General features: G+C 42.5%; 1 protein-coding gene across 3 annotated transcripts in view; it reads right to left on the reverse strand.

The window, feature by feature from the left end:
* OSBPL10 (oxysterol binding protein like 10) overlaps window positions 1-23,220 on the reverse strand; it is an 857,577-nt gene that overhangs the window by 298,227 nt on the left and 536,130 nt on the right. For 2 of the 3 annotated variants that reach the window (XM_056520089.1, XM_056520088.1), the window contains one exon: window positions 307-461. The exons of the other annotated variant lie outside the window; for it this stretch is intronic. In XM_056520089.1, coding sequence (XP_056376064.1) covers window positions 307-461 — 155 coding nt within the window. The remainder of the gene's footprint in view (window positions 1-306; window positions 462-23,220) is intronic. 3 annotated transcript variants of the gene reach the window in all.

A 23,220-nucleotide genomic window follows, 5' to 3' on the forward strand; every position in this document is an offset into this window, starting at 1 on the left:
ATAATGCTATCAGCCAAACATTCCTAAAACAACCTTGTTTTGTCTGTAATCAGCTATTCTGCATTCAGAAAGAATGGCATGATCTTCAGCAGGTCAAGTACCTAAGGTCAGCATTCACTTTCATTGTTCCCATTTCTAAAAACAATGATAATCAACTACACCTAGAATGTAAATTTTTTCATAAATGTCTGACTGATTTACTATGTAGCTACAAACATTTTTTTTCCCATTTCAATTCTTTGCATTGCAACTGAAAGGAATTAAGTCTACTGGAATTTTGATATGCACTAATATCCACAAACTTACCTCAAAATCTTGATTTAGTATTTGATAGTCTTTAGGCATGCTTGGTAATATTGGCCAAGTGAGGTTGGCAGTAGCAGTTGGAAGAGAGCTAAAACTTCCATTATTTAGATTTTCTGTAGAATGCGACATTGGTCCATGCCATCCCAGGATGCTTTCTGGAAAGGTAAAATCCATAAGTAATTCATACAAATTTAAAGTGTACAAGTCATTCAAAAAACTTTTGACATGTAGAGACATGTCAAAAGTTTTGACCAATGTGATTCTGGGAGATGGTTTCATAGACTTTCTCTAAAAATCAGGCTTGGTCATGTAGAACATGCTTATCGCGCACTTCTCCCAGATACCAATCAAAACTTTTGACATTTCTCTAAATGTCAAACTTAATTTGAAGGCATATTTATATCATGTTATTAATTATTTCCTAGGTGACATGATGTAAAACAATGCAGGTTTTCACAGTACAGTCCCATTTAGTCTACAAGTGCAATTAGCATTAAAGGGGTATTTTGGCTTTAGACATTTCATCCCCTATGCAAATGATAGGGGATAAGATGTCTCATCTGTCATAATCTTGATAAATCCTCCCAGTTCACTCCCTCCATCATGATAAACCACCACCTGCCATTATTTTTATTTTAGTTTTAGTTTTAGTTTTCTACCTTGATTCTGTGCTGTAGATTCTGCTCAGACTCTGTAAGATTCCCAGACTGGGAAGGGGTGTTTCCCAGTAGGCGTGAAATAATCTAAAGACCCTTTCTTCCTTACTCTGCTGCTCTTAACACACAGCCTACAGCAGTTCAGTGTGTGATGGGCTGTGATTGGCTTAGACTGCAGAAACTCCCCTCAGCTCTGAAGAAACATTAAACTACAGGAGTCATTGTGTAGGGGCCCTGCAGTAGGCCCCAAAAAAAACTCACAGCAGAATAATCATTACAAAGGGTACCAAAATCATACTATCCTAGTATAGTGGAGAGATCCTATAAAATATAACTTTTTAAGATATGTATTAAATATACACCATGCCAAAATAAATAAAAAAAAGTATATCCATATCGGAACATACTAACTTATTAGAATACCTAATAGCATTAGAAGTAAAAATATAAGCATGTCAGGACATACAAATAGCTCCCAAGCTCCTCTCCCCTGAGGACGCCAACTCATTTTGGAAGAAAGGCGTTGAGAGCCTGGGAGCTATTTGTATGTCTGGAGTTGCTTATATTTTTACTACTAATGCTATTCAGTATACTAATTATCTAGTACTAGCAGATACTTTTGTATTTTTATTTTGGCATGGGCTTACCACGTAGAGCACTTTTTCTTATTTTTGGTGTACGTTTAATACATATCTAATAAAAGTTATATTTTACAGCATCTCTCCACTGTACTAGGATAGTAGGATTTTGGTACCCTTTTAAATGAGTGTATCAGTGTATCAGCACTGCCCAGCAGCTGCAAAAGGGAGCAGAAATATTCAGCATAATGTTTAGCACAATATTCAGCACTATGTAGTGGAGGCAATACAGCAGTATTTCTGCACCAGGGTGCCTTCAGCTGTTACAAAACTACAACTTCTAGTTTGTCCTCAAAAGGAAAGGAAGCTAAAATATTCAGCTCTGTAAACTCTATACATTGTGTTGAGATGAGATCCCACCGGCATTTCTATTTGCAAGGCTGCTGAAGGAGACAATCTGCTAGCAAGACTGTAGCCAGGGCCCTGGTGGAGGAGGAGGAGCCCTGGTGGCCAAACCTTTAGGGGTTCATTTATCACACAAAGTTACAAAATGTTATCAAGAAGTACTTTACAAATTCAAATAGGCTAATCTATATATATAAAACTTAATGTGTGTGTGTGTGTATGTGTATGTTCCACAAAAACATCCAAACGGCTAAAGATATTAACATGAAACTTAGCAAATATGTTACTTATATGTCAACAACAAACATAGGATAGGTGATTTAACCCTTACTCACCCCCATTTGCCAGGGGCGGGGTTTATGTTTAAAGTCCTATACAAGTCAATGGGAAATATATGTTACTGTATAACTTCCAAACGGCTGGAGATATTTTGATAAGACTTGGTCACGTTACTTATATGTCCACTTAAAATATAGAACAGTTCATTTAACCCTTAACTACCCTCATTTGTGAGTGTCAGGGTTTTTGTTTAAAGTCCCATGCAGATCAATGGGAAATGTATGTTCCCACATAACTTCCGTACAGCTGGAGATATTTCAATACCTTGTCCACATAGGATAGGAGGTCGAGATATGAGGACGGGATAGGAGGACAGGATAGGAGGACAGAATAGGTGGTCGGGATAGGACGACGGGATATGAGGACGAGATAGGAGGTTGGGATAGATGGACGGGATAGATGGACGGGATAGGAGGATGGGATAGGAGGTCGGGATGGGAGGTCGACATAGGAGGTCGAGATAGGAGGACAGGATAGGAGTTCCTAAAATGGACAGAGATGTCAGCAGAGTGCACTGTGCTCGTGATGTCAGAAGAGAGCTCTGTGTTTCAAAAAGCAAAGAATTTCAGCTGTAGTATTCAGCAGCTGATAAGTACAGGAAGGATTAAGATTTTTTAATAGAAGTAATTTACAAATCTGTTTAACTTTCTGGCACCAGTTGATTAAAAAAAAAAAAAAAGTTTTTCACTGGAGTTCCCCTTTAACCCCTTAAGGACCAGGCACGTATGAGTACGTCCCTGCACCCTGGGCTTTAAGGACCAGGCACGTACTCATACGTCCATGGCGATTTCCGGTCCCTGCCGCGTGCCGGGCAGAGATCGTAAGCGGATGCCTGCTGAAATGCTTCAGCAGGCATCCGGGGCAAACGCAGAGGGGGGCCATGTCTGCCCCCCATGTCGGCGATCGTCGCAAATCGTGAGGGAAATCACCCCTGCGATCTGCGGCGTTACCGGGCTGATCGGGTCTCTGGGACCCGACCGCCCGGTAATTTTGCATGATCCCGGTTGTCACAGACAGCCAGAACCATGCTGAAGTATAGGAGCGAGGTGGCAAGCCTGCCACCTCCTCCTATCCCCTGCAATTCCTCGGATAGAACTAACCAATCAATCGCAGGGGGGCCGTTACTTCCTTCCGCCCTGCCTGGCCCCTGGAAGTCCGGAGAGAACGGGAGGAAGACCGGAGGACGCGGCGGGGGACGGGGGAGTGCTGGGGCCCGGCCCCGGTACTTACCTTGTCCCTGAAGACCCGGATCACGGTGGAGACGGCGGCGGTGGCGACAGGTGAGTGGATCTTCGGCGGCGTTGCAGCAGTCCAGACCGCCGTAAAGCGATTTGGACTGTTCCATCTGGTCCCCTTACACTACAACTCCCAGCATGCCCAGACAGCCCTTGGCATCTGGGCATGCTGGGAGTTGCAGTTTTGCAACATCTGGAGGTCCACAGTTTGGAGACCACTGTGCCCTTCTAGATGTTGCAAAACTACAAATCCTCAGCATGCCCTTACTGTCCAGGCATGCTGGGAGTTGCAGTTCTGTAACATCTGGCCCTTCAGATGTTGCAGAACTACAACTCCCAGCATGCCTGGACAGTTTTGGCATACTGGGAGTTGTAGTTGTGCAACATCTGGAAGGGCACAGATTGGGAACAACTGTATTAGTGGTCTGCAAACTGTAGTCCTCCAGATGTTGCAAAACTACAACTCCAAGCATGCTGGGAGTTGTAGTTCGGCAACATCTGGCTCTAAAGATGTTGCCGAACTACTACTTACAGCATGCCTGAGAATGCTGGGAGTTGTGGTTTTGCAACAACTGGAGGCACACTGGTTGGGAAATATTGTCTGTTTCCTAACTCAGTGTTACCCAACCCGTGTGCCTCCAGCTGTTGCAAAACTATAACTACCAGCATTCACTGATAGACCGTGCATGCTGGGAGTTGTAGTTTTGCAACAGCTGGAGGTTCCCCCCCCCCCCCCCTTGTGAATGTACACGGTACATTCACATGGGCAGGGGGCTTACAGTGAGTATCAGGCTGCAAATTTGCGATGCAGCAAATTTTGCGCGGCAGCTCAAACTCGCAGCGGGAAACTCGCTGTAATCCCCCGCCCTTGTGACTGTACCCTAAAAACACTACACTACACTACACTAACACAAAATAAAAAGTAAAAAACACTACATATACACATACCCCTACACAGCCCCCCTTCCCCAAAAAATGAAAAACGTCTGGTATGCCACTGTTTCCAAAATGGAGCCTCCGGCTGTTACAAAACAACAACTCCCAGTATTGCTGGACAGCCGTTGACTGTCCAAGCATGCTGGGAGTTTTGCAACAGCTGGAGGCACCCTGTTTGGGAATCACTGGCGTAGAATACCCCTATGTCCACCCTTATGCAAATCCCTAATTCAGGCCTCAAATGCGCATGGCGCTCTCACTTTGGAGCCCTGTCGTATTTCAAGGCAACAGTTTAGGGCCACATGTGGGGTATCGCTTTTTCTCCTTTTACCCCTTATGAAAAGGTGAAGTTGGGGTCTACACCAGCATGTTAGTGTATAAAAATAAATTTTTTTCACTAACATGCTGGTGTTGCCCTATACATTTCATTTTGACAAGAGGTAAAAGGGAAAAAAGACCCCAAAAATTTGTAATGCAATTTCTCCCGAGTACGGAGATACCCCATATGTGGGCGCAAAGTGCTCTGGGGGCGCACAACAAGGCCCAGAAGGGAGAGTGCACCATGTACATTTGAGGTGATTTGCACAGGGGTGGCTGATTGTTACAGCGGTTTTGACAAACGAAAAAAAAACAAAAAAAAACACATGTGACCCCATTTCGGAAACTACACCCCTCACTGAATGTAATGAGGGGTGCATTGAGAATTTACACCCCACTGGTGTCTGATAGATCAATGGAACAGAGGGCTGTGCAAATTAAATATTTTGTACAGCCCACTGTTCCAAAGATCTGACAGACACCAGTGGGGGGTAAATGCTCACTGTACCCCTTGTTACGTTCCTCAAGGGGTCTAGTTTCCAAAATGGTATGCCACGTGGGGGTTATTTTGCTGTCCTGGCACCATAGGGGCTTCCTAAATGTGACATGCCCTCCAAAAGCTAAATATGACTCCTTCTCTTCTGAGCATTGTAGTTCGCCCGTAGTGCACTTCAGGTCCACTTATGGGGTACCTTCATACTCAGAAGAGATGGGGTTACAAATTTTGGGGGGTCTTTTCTGCTATTAACCCTTGCAAAAATTTGAAATTTGGGGGGAAACACACATTTTAGTGAAAAAAAAAATTTTTTTTGCATATGCAAAAGTCGTGAAACCCCTGTGGGGTATTAAGGCTCACTTTATTCCTTGTTACGTTCCTCAAGGGGTCTAGTTTCCAAAATGGTATGCCATGTGTTTTTTTTTTGCTGTTCTGGCACCATAGGGGTTTCCTAAATGCGACATGCCCCCCGAGCAAAATTTGCTCTCAAAAAGCCAAATATGACTCCTCTTCTGAGCATTGTAGTTCGCCCGTAGTGCACTTCAGGTTAACTTATGGGGTACCTCCATACTCAGAAGAGATGGGGTTAAAAATGTTGGGGGAGTATTTTCTGCTATTAACCCTTGCAAAAATGTGAAATTTGGGGGGAAACACACATTTTAGTGAATTTTTTTTTTTTTTTTACATAAGCAAAAGTCGTGAAACACCTGTGGGGTATTAAGGCTCAATTAATTCCTTGTTACGTTCCTCAAGGGGTCTAGTTTCCAAAATGGTATGGCATGTCGTTTTTTTTTTTTGCTGTTCTGGCACCATAGGGGCTTCCTAAATGCAATATGCCCTCCAAAAACCATTTCAGAAAAACGTACTCTCCAAAATCCCCTTGTTGCTCCTTCGCTTCTGAGCCCTCTACTGTGCCCGTCGAACACTTTACATAGACATATGAGGTATGTGCTTACTCGAGAAAAATTGGGCTACAAACATAAGTATACATTTTCTCCTTTTACCCCTTGTAAAAATAAAAAAAAATGGGTCTACAAGAACATGCGAGTGTAAAAAATGAAGATTGCTGCTATTCCTCTGAAACCCCTAAAGGGTTAAAACGCTGACTGAATGTAATTTTGAATACTTTGGGGGTTGCAGTTTTTATAATGGGGTCATTTGTGGGGAATTTCTAAGATGAAGACCCTTCAAATCCACTTCAAACCTGAACTGGTCCCTGAGAAATATCGAGTTTGAAAATTTTGTGAAAAATTTGAAAATTGCTGCTGAACTTTGAAGCCCTCTGGTGTCTTCCAAAAATAAAAACACATCAATTTTATGATGCAAACACAAAGTGGACATATTGTATATGTGAATAATTTTTTTTTATTTGGAATATCCATTTTCCTTACAAGCAGAGAGCTTCAAAGTTAGAAAAATGCAACATTTTCAAATTTTTCATCAAATTTTGGGATTTTTCACCAAGAAAGGATGCAAGTTACCACAAAATTTTACCACTGTGTTAAAGTAGAATATGTCACGAAAAAAACTATCTCTGAATCAGAATGATAACTAAAAGCATTCCAGAGTTATTAATGTTTAAAGTGACAGTGGTCAGATGTGCAAAAAACGCTCTGGTCCTAAAGTGTAAAATGGCCTGGTCCTTAAGGGTTAAATTAACTATCCTATATTTTAAGTGGACATATAAGTACTATGTGACCAAGTATTATCGAAATACCTCCAGCCATTTGGAAGTTATGCAGTAACATTTATTTCCCATAGACTTGTATGGGACTTTAAACAAAAACCCTGACCATTGCAAATGGGGGTGAGTAAGGGTTAAATTATCTAACCTATGTTTGTTGTTGACATATAAGTAACATGTGTGCCAAGTTTCATGTAAATATCTTTAGCCGTTTGGACGCGATTGTGGAACATACATACACACAGGGGGACATGTATCAAAGATTTTACCCCTGTTTTGTGTGTATTTTTTTGCGCAAGCCCTTTTTTTGCGCAATTTTTTTGCGCACGTTTTGGTAGAGCATGTCCTCCAAATGTGGCTGAATCAGGGTACCTTGGAGTGATATCTATAGTACACATGGATTTATTAACTGCGTACTTTTTTTTACACCAAAAATTTTGCCGCAAGAGCTGTTTTTTTTGCGCAAATATAAGCCATCTTGGACTTAACGTAGCAAGATGCTCTAAATCATTGATTCTATTTTCCAAAGAGTGGATTTAGGAGATTACTATATTTACCCGCAATTTATGAAGCTCATTGCGCTTGATTGATAAATTTAGCGCTTCTGCACATAATTTAGAATTCGGGAAAAGGGGTAAAATGCTTCTACCATACACAAATAATGATACATGTCCCCCACAGAGTTTTATATAGATAGATAGATAGGTTCGCAGGAAACAGCAGCACACAAAAATTTGTGAAAAAGTAGTGAATATTTATTCCATCAATCCAGTGTTAAAAAAGGAACAATGTTTCTGCGACCTCATGTCACCATTTTCAAGCTCAATCTGAGTGATCCACAGTGGTTACTTATATGCTCAGTAATTAACATCATTACATCATTAACATAGAATGTATACAAACATGACAGGTATAAATAAAACATAATCCGTGTTCATTAAGCCATCATACAGTAATGCTATTGGTGATCAGATTGCGTGACAACATTCATATTCACCCTCTGTGGCTGTAGTGGATGTGCAGTGATATGCTTGACGATTTAATTGCGGCCTTACATAATTACATATATTACAGTGTTGAGGCACTTACCCAGCAGAGCTGTACTGTACATGCACGTGTGTTGTATTGGAGCGTGGACCGCCGGCTACTGCGCAGCTGCGCCAGGCTGACCAATGTGGTGCGTCCTTGCCCGGGAGCTGGCAGCCAATCGGAACATGACGGTGTCTTTAAGGGCTGTGAAGCTAGCGTGCATGCGCAGTGGCAATGTGAAGGTACGGGAGCCATCTTGAATAAGGGCAATTTTTGCCCATAGAAAAAAATTTGAATTTCGGCATTCAGGTAGATCATCTCGTGTTCTAGGCAGTTGGAGCTGGCATGGGTCCACTAATAGTACAGCCAATGCGTGTGTCACAGGTGTACGCAGGCAAGCGCCCCACAGTGTACCATGGGGAGCTGCCTGCGGGAAATCAAGCCCAAACGGTATCTGTCAGAGACAGGCACCGACACCCTTCACCTACCTCCTCTCACTATGGCTGTTAGAGTACACTGCACCCCAGAACAATTTAGACGTATCTAGCCAATCTCAGAATATATATGATGGATACCCATGTGTGGTAAAAAAGAAGCTATACAAAAGATGCTCCATCAGACGTAATCCATAGTACAGTTGCTCTGCTGGTGGCCATAAACAATAAATTCCTGTAGATCTGTAATACAAAACAGAGAAACATGAATTATTCATGGGATCCAATATTCAGTATACATATTAGAGATAGTTCATAAGACTAAAGGGCTACATATGAAGAGAATACCGCTTTATCATTGTTGTGGTGGTTTTTAAGTTTGCATTCAGGCCATACGGCCGCATTGAATTTAAATTAAAAATCGCACTTCTTTAAGGCCGTAATTCTGTCTCCACCTCTTTTTAGAGGTGGGATATGATCCAGGATCATACATTTTTAATCTCATTCCTTGTGATTGGCTTCAAAGAAGTGCTTAGACACTGGATGATCAAGTTTTTGCTTGCGAATAGAATGAGATCAAGACTCGTCTCACCAACATATAACTTCTGACAGGGACACCAGAGAACATACACAACAAAATCAGAATTGCAGTTGAGATAATATCTAATGTCGTATTTGTGAATGGTTTGTGGATGTGTAAATTTTGATCCTTTACACATATAGCTGCAGTTGATGCAGCTTCGACATGGAAAGCAGCCTGTGCTTTTTACACTTAGATATTTTTGGCCCTTGTAAGCAACTAAGATGGCTGTCTTTACTATATTAGTGGAGGTTGCTTAAATTCTTTCAAAGCAGTAGTCTCTTCATATGTAGCCTCTCAGTCTTATGCACTCTCTCTAATATGTATACTGAATTTTAGATCCCATGAATAATTTATGTTTCTCTGTTTTGTATTACAGATCTACTGGAACTTATTGTTTATGGCCAACAGAAGAGCCACTGTACTATGGATTACGTCTGATGGAGCATCATTTGTATAACTTCTTTATTTACCACACACGAGTATCCATCATACATATTCTGAGATTGGCAAGATACTTCTAAATTGTCCTGGGGTGCAGTTTACCCTAACAGCCATAGTGAGAGGTGGTAGGTGAAGGGCGTCAGTGCCTGTCTCTGACAGATACCGTTTGCGCCTGATTACCCGCAGGCAGCTCCCCATGGTACACTGTGGGGCTCTTGCCTGTGTACACCCATGACACACACATTGGCTGTACTTTTAGTTGAGTGACGCCAGCTCCAACTGCCTATACACCCACTTAGAACACAAGACGATCTACCTGAATGCCAAAATTCACATTTTTTTCTATAGGCAAAAATTGCTCTTAATCAAGATGGCTCCCGTACCTTCACATTGCCACTGTGAATGCATGCTAGCTTCACAGCCCTTACAGACACCGACATGTTCCGATTGGCTGCCAGATCCCAGGCAAGGGCACACCACATTGGTCAGCCCGGTGCAGCTGTGCAGTAGCCGGCGGTCCACGCTCAATACAACACATGTGCCTTTACAGTACAGCTCTGCTGGGTAAGTGCCTCAACACTGTATTATATATAATTATGTAAGGCCACAATAAAATCGTCAAGCATATCACTGCACATCCACTACAGCCACAGAGGGTGAATATGAATGTTGTCACGCAATCTGATCACCAATAGCATTATTGTATGATGCCTTAAAGGCGTTATACAGGAAAAACTTTTTCATAAATATCAACTGGCTCCAGAAAGTTAAACAGATTTATAAATTAGTTCTATTAAACAATCTTAATCCTTTCAGTACTTATGAGCTTCTGAAGTTAAGGTTGTTCTTTTCTGTCTAAGTACTCTCTGATGACACATGTCTCGGGAACCGCCCAGTTTAGAAGAGGTTTGCTATGGGGATTTTCTTCTAAACTCGGCGTTTCCTGAGACACGTGTCATCAGAGAGACAGAAAAGAACAACCTTAACTTCAGAAGCTCATAAGTAATGAAAGGATTAAGATTTTTTAATATAAGTAATTTACCACCCATCTCCCATGCTACAGTTAGCAAACTGCTTGCTAAGTTTCGTGAAACTGGTTCAGTGTTGGATTTGCCAAAATGTGGACGCATGAAATCTGTTACTAATGAAGAAACATCAGTGGCTGTTCAAGCTTCATTTAGCAAGAGCCCACAGCAAAGCACTCGCCACATGTCACTAGAGAGTGGCATTAGTCGAACATCCCTTCGGCGTATATTAGCTACTCACAAATGGCACCCTTACAAACTCCAGCTACTGCAGCATCTCAACGAGGATGACCCAGATCAGCTGAATTTACAGAATGGGCAAAACAAAAATTGGAATAGGACCCTCAGTTTATGTAGAAGATTTTGTTCAGTGATGAGGCAAACTTTTATGTGAATGGTGAAGTTAACAAACAAAACCACCGCTATTGGTCTGACAATAAACCACATTGGATAGATCCCTCCAAGACTGATGATTGATGGTATGGTGTGATATATGGGGTACAAAGATAGTGGGGCCATTCTTCATCAATGGAAACCTCACGGCCACTGGATATGCTAAATTGCTACATGATGATGTGTTTCCCTCTTTATGCACTGAAGCTGGCACGTTCCCGGAGTTTTTCCAGCAAGATGGTACACCACCACATTATGGGTGTCAGGTTTGAGCATTCCTAGATGAACAGTTTCCTGGAAAGTGGATTGGTCATCGTCAGCCAGTTGAATGGCCCCCAAGGTCTCCCGATCTGACCCTTTAGACTTTTATCTTTGGGGTCATCTGAAGGCAATTGTCTATGCTGTGAAGATACGAGATGAGCCGCACCTGAAACTACGGGTACTGGAAGCCTGTGCTAGCATTTCTCCTGCGGTGCTGCTATCAGTTTGTGAAGAGTGGGAGAAGAGGGTTGCATTGACAATCCAACACAATGGGCAGCACACTGAACACATTTTATAAGTGGTCAGAAACTTGTAAATAACTCATGAAAGAATAAAGTTACGTTAAAACCAAGCACATCATTGTTTTTCTTGTGAAATTCCCAATAAGTTTGATGTGTCACATGACCCTCTTCCTACTGAAAAAAAAAGTTGGATTCAAAATGGCCGACTTCAAAATGGCCGCCATGGTCACCACCCATCTTGAAAAGTTTCCCTCCTCACGTATACTAATGTGCCACAAACTGGAAGTTAATATCACCAACCATTCCCATGTTATTAAGGTATATCCATACAAATGGCCCACTCTGTATAAAGTCCCATAAGAAGCAGCACATGAAGATGGGTTCAAGCAGCCTCAGTGCCTCGGTTCTTCTTAAGATACAATAGATATAGGCAGCACACCAAATTAGAGCAAAATAAACTTGTGTCTTTTATACCATGATGCAGCAGACAACGCTTAGGCGATCTCTCACCATTTTCAAGTGAATACAAGTGATACGAAGGGGGTTTAAATACACACTCCCCCAATTAGTGACAAAATACAGATTTGTATAATTAGTGACATCATATGAATATAAAAATTGTAAACAAAGAGCATAATTAATTTTACAGTGTTAATAATGGTATATGCATACATTGAAACATACATGTGATTAATATACATACTGGCTCAGATTTATCAAAGTATGTTAAATTGGAGTGGTTTTCCCACACCAACCAATCACAGCTCAGTTTTCACTTTACCTGAGCTGTGATTGGTTGCTGTGGAAACATTTCTCCAGTTTTTCTCTCACATAGATTGATAAATCTGGGCCACTGTGAATACATATATATCAGAGCCGATCTTTTAAATACAGACAGCAGATAGGCGATTGCTTTTGACTATTGGTGAAAGTTTGCAGGTGTAAGGGTTAAAAACATTACCAGTCATGTTGTCAGTGGAAGCCAACCAACCTCGTGGCGAAAAACGCCATGTCTGCAACCCCGGGACTCCAGCTAACCATGCCAGAAGTCTCTTCCGTTTACAGAGGAACTATAGCCAATTACAATGGAGTGTCACCGTAACCATGGTAAAAAAGGTGGAGATACTTCAAGCATAGAATCGCGTTGCACCGCTTGTAGCCGTACCTTACTGCGCATGCCAGATCAATGTATAAAGCCACTGAGTGCTATTTTGGAAGAGGGCAACCCACATGTATAACCTATATAAGGCATATAGATATAATATCTAGAATACGACTGTAGTGTATAGAGACTGGATGTTACAGTATAGTATGCAAGCCATATATTTAACCCCTAATGTGCTCCCCACATTCATACGAGTATTACACTTATATGGGGCCACGACACAGCAATCTCCCTATTGTAAAATGCACTAGGGTGTGGTAGACAGAATCCAGCACAGGGTCCCATCAATCAACATATTCGCAGGTCCAGTTTTGATGATAAGATCACCACCTCGACTTAGGGGTGTAACCCTAGCATACACATGTACAGGGGGAAGTGTCAATAGGCTACCTATCAAAGAGAGGACCAATCAGCATGGGGTACAGTGGGGGGGGGGGGGGAGTAATTTTCACCATAGGTATACTTCAACTATGAGACAGAATGGGGGAAAGAATACAGGAAATCACATTGTAGGATTTCTAATGAATAAATTGGTAAATTCCTCAGCAAAATAAGTATTTGGTCACCTACAAACAAGCAAGATTTCTGGCTCTCAGAGATCTGTAACTTCTTCTTTAAGAGTCTCCTCTGTCCTCCACTCGTTACCTGTATTAATGGCACCTGTTTGAACTTATTAGAATAAAAGACACCTGTCCACAACATCAAACAGTCACACTCCAAACTCCACTATGGCCAAGACCAAAGACCTGTCGAAGAACACCAGAACCAAATTTTAGACCTGCGCCAGGCTGGGAAGACTGGATCTGCAATAGGCAAATAGGGTAGGTGTGAAGAAATCAACTGTGGGAGCAATTATTAGAAAATGGAAGACATACAAGACCACTGATAATCTCCCTCAAACTGGGGCACCCACACAGGATCTCACCCCATGGCGTCACAAGTACGGTGAGCAAAAATCCCAGAACCACACAGGGGAACCTAGTGAAAAGCCTGCAGAGAGCTGGGGCCAAAGTAACAAAGGCTACCATCAATAACACACTACACCGCCAGGGACTAAAATCATGCAGTGCCAGACATGTCCAACTGCTTAAGCCAGTACATGTCTGGGCCAGTCTGAAGTTTGCTAGAAAGCATTTGGATGATCCAGAAAAGGATTGGGAGAATGTCATATAGTCAGATGAAACCAAAGTAGAACTTTTTGGTAAAAACTCAACTTGTCGTGTTTGGAGGAGAAAGAATGCTGACTTGCATCCAAAGAACACCATAACTACTATGAAGCATGGGGGTGGAAACATCATGCTTTAAGGCTGTTTTTCAGCAAATAGACAAGGACGACTGATCCGTGTAAAGGAAATAATGAATGGGGCCATGTATTGTGTTCTTTTGAGTGAAAACCTCCTTCCATCAGCAAGGGCACTGAAGATGAAACATTGCTGGGCCTTTCAGCATGACAATGATCCCAAACATACTGCCCGGGCAATAAAGGAGTGGCGTCATAAGAAGCATTTTAAGGTCCTGGAGTGCCCTAGCCAGTCTCCAGATCTCAACCCCATAGAAAACCTTTGGAGGGAGTTGAAAGTCCTTGTTGCCCAGCGACAGCCCCAAAATATCACTGCTCTAGAGGAGATCTGCATAGAGAAATGGGCCAAAATACCAGCAACAGTGTGTGAAAACTTTGTGAAGACGTACAGAAAACGTTTGACCTCTGTCATTGCCAATAAAGGGTATGTAACAAAGTGTTGAGATGAACGTTTGTTTTTGACCAGATACTTATTTTCCACTATAATTTGCAAATAAATTCTTTAAAAATCAGACAATGTGATTTTATGAATATTTTTTCTCATTATGTCTCTCATAGTTGAGGTATACCTGATTCAAATTACAGGCCTCTCATCTTTTTAAGTGGGAGAACTTGCACAATTGGTGGCTGATTAAATACTTTTCCCCATTCTATAGGCACAAGGAGTCTAGCAGAACATCTGTTAATAATAATTGTTATTTATTAAGCACCTCTACAGGTAGTACAAAATGGAATATAATAAGATATACAAAATGGAAAAACACTATGTGGCACTAACACTGTAATGGCTTATAGGTCACATCTGGAAAGTAATAATATCAACAACTCAACAGCACTAAAAAAAGCTAAATTTGCGGATCCAAAAGGAAGACTGTGGTTGTTTTAAACTTCTTATGGCATCATGACCAGAACTTGATTATCTGAAATTAAAATTAAAATAAAATAAAATAAAAAGATTATAAATAAATGTAAATATACATATCAATTGACTAGACATAACCAAACTGGACACTGTCGTTTCAAAGGGCTAAACTAAATGATTACATGAACATTTTTGGAGAAACAATAAATTCTGCAAGAAAATCTGGTCCTAACAACAAAGAACAGCAAGTCAAGCCACAGCCTTTTATAGAGATCCAGGTCTCCCCAAAAAATGGATGAGGGGAGGTTATAGACACTTCTGTACCCGTAAAAGGCAAGATGCAGAGGAATACAAGGAACCAGGGACAGAACACCCCTACACAAAAGAAGAAGTAAAGACTATGGACAGACCAACTGTGGTACATATCTCTTCTTGTTCCTTGTCACATTATCAGTTATTATTGTCAAAAACTACTTAACTTTTTCCCTAACAAATTTAATGATTGATTCCAATTGGAACCTGACCTTATCCAGTTTATACGTAGGGTTAAATGGGCACTGTCACCAACATTTTTTTTTAATATGTTGTAGTACTTGTACTACAACATATCTCTAATATAGGTAAGAAAATTGTGTAGCTCACCTATGATATGAGATATAGTACTCGAGGTTAACGGTGTTGCCTTCACCCTAAAAGGCCTAAAGCTATGTAGTATTGTGGATATGTAATTACCAGTCCTCTAAAGTACTAAAAGTAATGAAAAATAGAGAAAAAGATGATGATATAAGTATAAATGTTTAATATATGTAATCTGCCTTCACCTCAGCAGGGCCCTTGCATAAGGTGAACGGCAATTTGATAACACTTTGTAAAATTGTGTCGTTAAAATAATATATAGAAAATATAAAAGGATATATATATAAAAAAAATGATACATAAAAAATATGCTAGTTGCACTTAATCCGTTGGTGATATAGTTCGGATATGTAAGACTTGTAATTGTCCGTAGGTGATATAGGTACACTTATAACATTTAGATTATTTGCAGAAATAATTGCAAAAAAACAGTTCTTTGACTTGTATGAATAAGTCTTAGTATTGGAAGAGCGCTGTATTGGTTATCGGTGCACAGCACCACTCACCACCCGCAGGATACACTTGTGTTCGGGGCTAGTGTGGCTGTCACGGCTTGGTCCTGCGCTGTCAGCGGCCGCGTCCTGAGTTGTAGTGGGTGCCCGTCTGTGTTGGGGGTGAGTGGCACTCCGGCAGTCTGTGGGTCCCAAACTGGCACGGCAGGCGTCCGGCCTTTAGTAGTTATGTCCGGGGCTCACGCAGAGAAGCCGGGGCTGTGGATGGTGGATGCAGCTGGATCGGAGAAGGCGTTCCTCGTGTCTGACCTAGGCGCTATGCGCGCGCGTGTTGCGGTGGTCTCCAAACGAGGGGCATCCAGCAGTTTCAAATGAAAATTTTGGATTATTGTGCAAACTGCATGGAGTATTATATAAATGCTAAACGCGTTTCAATGCCTCGGGCATTTTCTTCAGTAGCGATATATTATCTCTAATATAGTTTCATTATTTTTTTTATTAAAATGGTTTATTTTACATTTGAAAACCGACCACTGATTCCGGGTCATTCAAGCATGACATCACGCCAGGTTGCAGTCGACCACTAGGAGGGAGACCCCTTCTCCCTCCTAGTGGTCGACTGCAACCTGGCGTGATGTCATGCTTGAATTCGGACCGATGTCGGCCGGGCAATGGGTCCTAATTAATTCAGCCTGCGCTCGCTCCATGCCTGTCAATCAGACAGGCGGGAGCCAGCGCAGTGAACGCCGAGGCTGCGCACATTGGCTGCCTAGATTCGATTGCAGCGCAGCCCATCTCCGCCCTCGGCATGTAATCATCAGGGTGCCTCCAGCTGCTGCAAAACTACAACTGCCAGCATGCCCAATAAGCGGTTGGCTGTACGGGCATGCTTGGAGTTGTAGTTTAGCAACAACTGTAGGCACACTGGTGATTAGTAATGAATGTTCATAAAACAGTGTGCCTACAGTTTTTTATATAGTCCATTATATGCAAAATCTCGGTCCCGGGTCTCGGCAGGTGTATATTGCAAGAGGCAGGCTACTCCTATACTCCTCCTCAGTGGGTAGCACACGCACTGCTAAACAGGGAGGAGAACCTGGAGCGGCCTGTCGTGCGATTCACTGGTCATCTATGCGCACTGACAGGAGTGCAGCATAGATGAAGTGAGGGCGGAAGTCGGTGTCCAGCAGGCATCAGTGACGTCAAGCCTGCTGGGGAAGTCGGCTTCCAGGAGAGGACAACACAGCGACACAAGAACAGCTGAAGATGATGATTTGGTAAGTTATAAAAGAAAAATTTTAAGGCAGAGAGGGTGTTAGGGATAGATTACCAATAGGTAGGGACAGAAGAAAAAAAAAAAAAAAAAAAGATGGTGGGAGCTACTCTTCAACCTGTTGGGGGCGAAGGGCATATGCATACACCCTTGCATCCTGGTACTTAAGGACAAAGGGCGTATCCATACGCCCGTGGGAATTTCGGTCCCCGCCACACGCCGGGCGGGAACCGGACCGGGGTGACTGCTGATATATCAATCAGCAGGCACCCCATGCAAATGCCCAGGGGGGTCATTAGACCCCCCCATGTCGGCGATCGGCGCAAATCGCAAGTGAATTCACACTTGCGATTTGCGCTGATTCCGGGTCATTACGGGTCTATGGTGACCCGGAATATAAGGGGGATCACGGTTGTCTAAGACACCTACAATCCCCTTGAAGGGATAGGAGTGAGGTGGCACGGGTGCCACCCCTCCTATCCCTGCTATTGGTGGTCTAGACGCGACCACCAATAGCAGATCGGGGGCGGGGGGTTGACTATCATTTTACCCGTCCTGCCCACCCACAATAGGAGGGGTAGGACGGGGAAACCGGCGGGGACCGTCGCCGAAGTCCACTAACTGATCCTGAGGCAGCGAGCGACGGTGATTGGCGGGCAGCGATGACGTGCAGCAGAAGAGGACGGCTCCCTGGATCCTACAGAAGCCGGTAAGTTGCCTAGCAACATCTGGAGGGCTACAGTCTGAGACCATTATACAGTGGTCTCTGACCTGTAGCCCTCCAGATGTTGCAAAACTACAACTCCCAGCATGCTCAGACAGCTGTTTGGGCATGCTGGAATATGTAGTTTTGCAACAGCTGGAGGGCTACAGTTTGAGACCATTATACAGTGGTCTCTAAACTGTATCCCTCCAGATCTTGCAAAACTACAACTCCTAGCATGCCCAAAACGCTGTTTGCTGTCTGGGAATGCTAGGATTTGTAGTTTTGCAACATCTGGAGGGTCACAGTTTGGAGCAGTGGTCTATAAACTGTAGCCCTCCAGATGTTGCAAAACTGCAAATCCCAGCATGCCCAAACAGCTGTCTCAACATGCTGGGGGTTGTAGTTAAGTACCTCCAGCTGTTGCATAACTACATCTCCCAGCATGCCCTTCGGCGATCAGTACATGCTGGGAGTTGTAGTTTTGCAACAGCTGGAGGCACACTGGTTGGAAAATACTGAGTTAGGTAACAGAACCTAACTGAAGGTTTTCCAACCAGTGTGCCTCCAGCTGTTGCAAAAGTACAACTCCCAGCATGCACGGTCTGTCAGTACATGCTGGGAGTAGTAGTTTTGAAACAGCTGGAGGTTTGCCCCCCCATGTGAACGTACAGGGTACATTCACATGGGCAGGTTTATAGTAAGTTTCCTGCTTCAAGTTTGGGCTGCGGCAAATTTTTCGCTGCAGCGCAAACTCCTAGCGGGAAACTCACCGTAACACACCAGTGCGAATGTACCCTAAAAACACAACACTAACACAAAATAAAGGGTAAAACACTACATATACACCCCCTTACACTGTCCCCCCCCCCCCAATAAAAAATGAAAAACTTATTGTACGGCAGTGTTTCAGCCACTTACTGTCCAGGCATGCTGGGAGTTTAGCAACAGCTGGAGGCACCCTGTTTGGGAATCACTGGCATAGAATACCCCTATGTCCACCCCTATGCAATCTTTAATTTAGTCCTCAAATGCGCATGGCGCTCTCTCATTTTGGAGCCCTGTCGTGTTTCAAGGAAACAGTTTAGGGCCACATATGGGTTATTTCCGTACTCGGGAGAAATTGCACTACAAATTTTGGGGGGCTTTTTCCCCTTTTACCCCTTATGAAAAGGAAAAGTTGGGGGTTACACCAGCCTGTTAGTGTAAAAAAAAAATATCCAATCAATACAAAAATGGTACCGATAAAAACTTCAGATCACGTCGCAAAAGATTAGCCCTCGTACCACCCCATACACAGAAAAATAAAAAAGTTATAATGGTCAGAAGATGACAATTTTAAACGTATAAATTTTCCTGCATGTAGTTATGATTTTTTCCAGAAGTACGACAAAATCAAACCTATATAAGTAAAGTAACATTTTAACTGTATGGACCTACAAAATAAAGAGAAGGTGTCATTTTCACCGAAAAATGTACTGCGTAGAAACGGAAGCCCCCAAAAGTAACAAAATGGCATTTTTTCTTCAATTTCGTCGCACAATGATTTTTTTTCCCGTTTCGCCGTAGATTTTTGGGTAAAATGACTGATGTCCCTGCAAAGTAGAATTGGTGGCGCAAAAAATAAGCCATCATATGGATTTTTAGGTGCAAAATTGAAGTGGTTATGATTTTTAAAAGGTGAGGAGGAAAAAATGAAAGTGCAAAAACGGAAAAACCCGTGGTCCTTAAGGGGTTAATTATATAGATGGGGAACTCCAGTTTACCCTTACATACTCGAGTCAAAAAATACAGTTTCTTGACACAGAGGTTGCTATTGTCAACAATAAATTGTCCACATATTTATATTGCAAACCTAATTATTGTAACACACTGTTAAGATTTAGTTCCTGTCACCATAGGTTCATGGTGGAACCGCTGCCATATAGCCAGTTTTTACATGCCAGTAGGATTGTGAACACAAATGAGAAATTGAATAGGGCCGTACAGAAGATGGCAACACAATTTATTGCTAGAGGTTACCCTCCCCCGAGAACCAAGAAAGACCAAACAACACATATCCCATTCATCACAACATACAATGAGGTGTCAGGGGCTATAGCCCAAAAAGTAAGAAAACACTGGCACCTCATTAGTGACAGTTTTCCAGATATCCCTGAATTTAAGGAGATACCATTAATGTCATATAGCAGAGCAAGGAATCTTAGAGATTGCCTTGTTAGGGCAGACGTGTCTAAACAGAGGGTTAGCACTCAAAAATACCTCACGTTGCAAACAAAAGGTTGTTTTCCCTTCAAAAGATGTACAAATTGTAAGCACCCCCAGAAGGGGAACATGATTCTGCATCCTAAAACAGGTAAACATTTTCAATAAAAGGTTACTTAACATGTGCTAGTGACCACTTGGTGTACATTTTATGGTGCCGTTGCAACCTTATCTATGTAGGTGAGACAAAATGTCACTTCAAAACAAGATTTAATCAGCATCAGTATACCATACGGAAAAATAGGGCTAACTTACCGTTATCTAAACATTTCATGGAGGCGGAACACGTAGAACAAGATTTGAAGTGTATGGTGGTTGATTTTATCCCCCCCCCCCCCCACTTAAAAGAGGGGGCAATAGAATCTCCATCTTACAAAAACGGGAACTAAGGTGGATTTACGACCTTAGGTCTCTAAAACCAAACAGCTTAACCTAGAATTTATTGTTTCTACAAAAATGTTTATGTAATCATTTCGTATAGCCCTTTGAAATGACAGTGTCCAGGTGGGTTATGTCTAGTCAATTGATATGTATATTTACATTTATTTATAATCTTTTAATTTTAATTTCAGATAATCAAGTTCCGGTCATGATGCCATAAGAAGCTGCAAAACAACCACAGTCCTACTTTGGATCCGCAAATTTAGATTTTTTATTGCTGTTGAGTTGTTGATATTATTACTTTCCAGATGTGACCTTATAAAGCATTACAGTGTTCGTGCCACATAGTGTTTTCCATTTTGTACATCTTCATATATTCCATTTTGTACTACTTGTAGAGGTGCTTAATAAATAATTTTTATTAACAGATGTTCTGGTAGACTCCTTGTGCCTATACCCCATGCTGATTGGTCCTCTGTATGACAGGGAGCCCATTTACAATTCCCCCTGTACATATGTATGCCAAGGGTTACACCCCTAAGTCCAGGTAGTGATCTTATCATCAAAACTGGACTCAGGAATATGTTGATTGACGGTACCCTGTGCTGGATTCTGTCTATCACACCCTAGTGCATTTTACATTAGGGACATTGCTGTGTCTATATGTCTATATATAAGTGTAATACTCTTATGAATGTTGGGGGGGGGGCACATTAGGGGTTAAATACATGGATGGCATACTATATTGTAACAATCAGTCTCTATATACTACATTTGTATGCTAGATATTATATCTATATGCCTTATATAGGTTATACATGTTGGCTGCCCTCTTCAAAACTGGCACTCAGTGGCTTTATACATTGATCTGGTATGCGCAGTAAGATACGGCTACAAGCGGTGCAACGCGATTCTATGCTTGATGTATCTGCACCTTTTTTACCATAGTTTTGGTGACGCTTCATTGTAATTGGCTATAGCTCCTCTGTACTCGGAAGAGGAGTCCCGGGGTTGCGGACATGGCATTTTTTGCCACAAGGTCGGTTGGCTTCCACTGACATCATGGCCGGTAATGTTTTTAACTCTTTACACCTGCACACTGTCACCAATGGTCACAAGCAATCACCGAATTGCTGACTGTATTAATAAGATTGACTCTGATATATATTTACAGTATGTGTATTAATCACATTTATGTTTCAATGTATGCATATGCCATTATTAATACTGTAAAATGAATTTTGCACTTTGTTTACAATTATAATATTCATATGATGTCTCTAATTATGCAAATCTGTTTGATGTCACTAATTGGGGGAGTGTGTATTTAAAGGGGTTCTCCGGTGCTTACACATCTTATCCCCTATCCAAAGGATAGGGGATAAGATGCCTGATCGCGGGAGTCCCGCCGCTGGGGACCCCCGGGATCTTGGACGCGGCACCCCGTTTGTAATCAGTTCCCGAAGTGTCCCCGAGTCTGATTACCGACGACCACAAGGTCGGCGTCGTGTGACGTCACGTCTCCGCCCCCGTGTGCCGTCACGCTCCGCCCCTCAATGCAAGCCTACGGGAGGGGGCTAATCCTGAGCATCTAATTTTTATGTGTCTAGCACCTTTTGTATTCCGTTCAGGGTACAGTGTGCGGCAGTATTATATTCAGGGTACAGTGTCTGGCAGTATTATATTCAGAGTACAGTGTGTGGCAGGATTATTTTAAGTAGATACAGTGTGGGGCAACAGTATATTCAGGTACAGTGTGGGGAAGCATTATATTCAGGTTACATTGTGTGGCAGGATTATGTTTAGTGGGTACAGTGTATAGCAGTATTATATTCAGGGTACAGTGTGTGGCAGTATTATATTCAGTGGATACAGTGTGTGGCAGTATTATATTCAGGGTACAGTGTATAGCAGTATTATATTCAGGGTACAGTGTAGGGCAGTATTTTATTTAGGGTACACTTTCTGGAAAGGTTATAATGATTACTGTCTTCATGCAGAGAATGAGGCTCTGCTGACAAAGTGAGGAGCCAATGATGTTTGGATGTCAGACTCTGCAGAGAAGATGGAGCTGGACCAGATGAAGAAGAAAAGATAACAGAGAAGATATCACTCAAGTCAGAAGACGTCACTGATATCATTGTCTGTTCTCCTGACTGTCCCATCAGAGCTGTAGTCACTTGTAAGTTCTGCAGTGATGATGGGTAAAACTGTGTCCAATATGTGTCTCTCCAGCTATTACAAAACTACAACTCCCATTGCCAGAGGCTCTCCAGAATGATGGGAGTTTTAGATTTCCAACAGCTGGAGAACCACTTCAACCGAGGTGATCGGTGGGGGTCTCAGCAGTCAGACCCCCACCAAAAAATGGGCTGCTTATTATAAAATGCACGGGCCCTAGGGGGGTTCAGGGGGAGGGGTAGGGAGCCCCGAGGAATTTGTTTGCATCGGGGCCCTGTGGTTTCTAGCTACACCCCTGCACACGGCCGCTGAGCATTGATACAGCATTGGGGGCAACGGTTAACAGCAGAAAGGGGCGTACAACAACTATATAGTGTCAAATTGTGCCCTGGCCCATATAGTTGTTGTAGGCCCCTCTTTGCTAATAGTTTTCCCCCCATATAGTTGTAGGCCTCTCTGAGAGGGGCCCAGGCCTACCACAACTATGGGGGCAACTATTAACAGAGGGGCCTACCACAACTATGGGGGCAACTATTAACGGAGGGGCCTATGCAGACTATATGGTGCCCCCTATATAGTTTGGGTAGGCCCCTCTGTTAATAGTTGCTTCCATATAGTGTGGGTAGGCCCTTTTGTTAATA

The sequence above is a fragment of the Hyla sarda genome, chromosome 5 (genome assembly GCF_029499605.1).
Source record: "Hyla sarda isolate aHylSar1 chromosome 5, aHylSar1.hap1, whole genome shotgun sequence".
NCBI classification, from domain to species: domain Eukaryota; kingdom Metazoa; phylum Chordata; class Amphibia; order Anura; family Hylidae; genus Hyla; species Hyla sarda.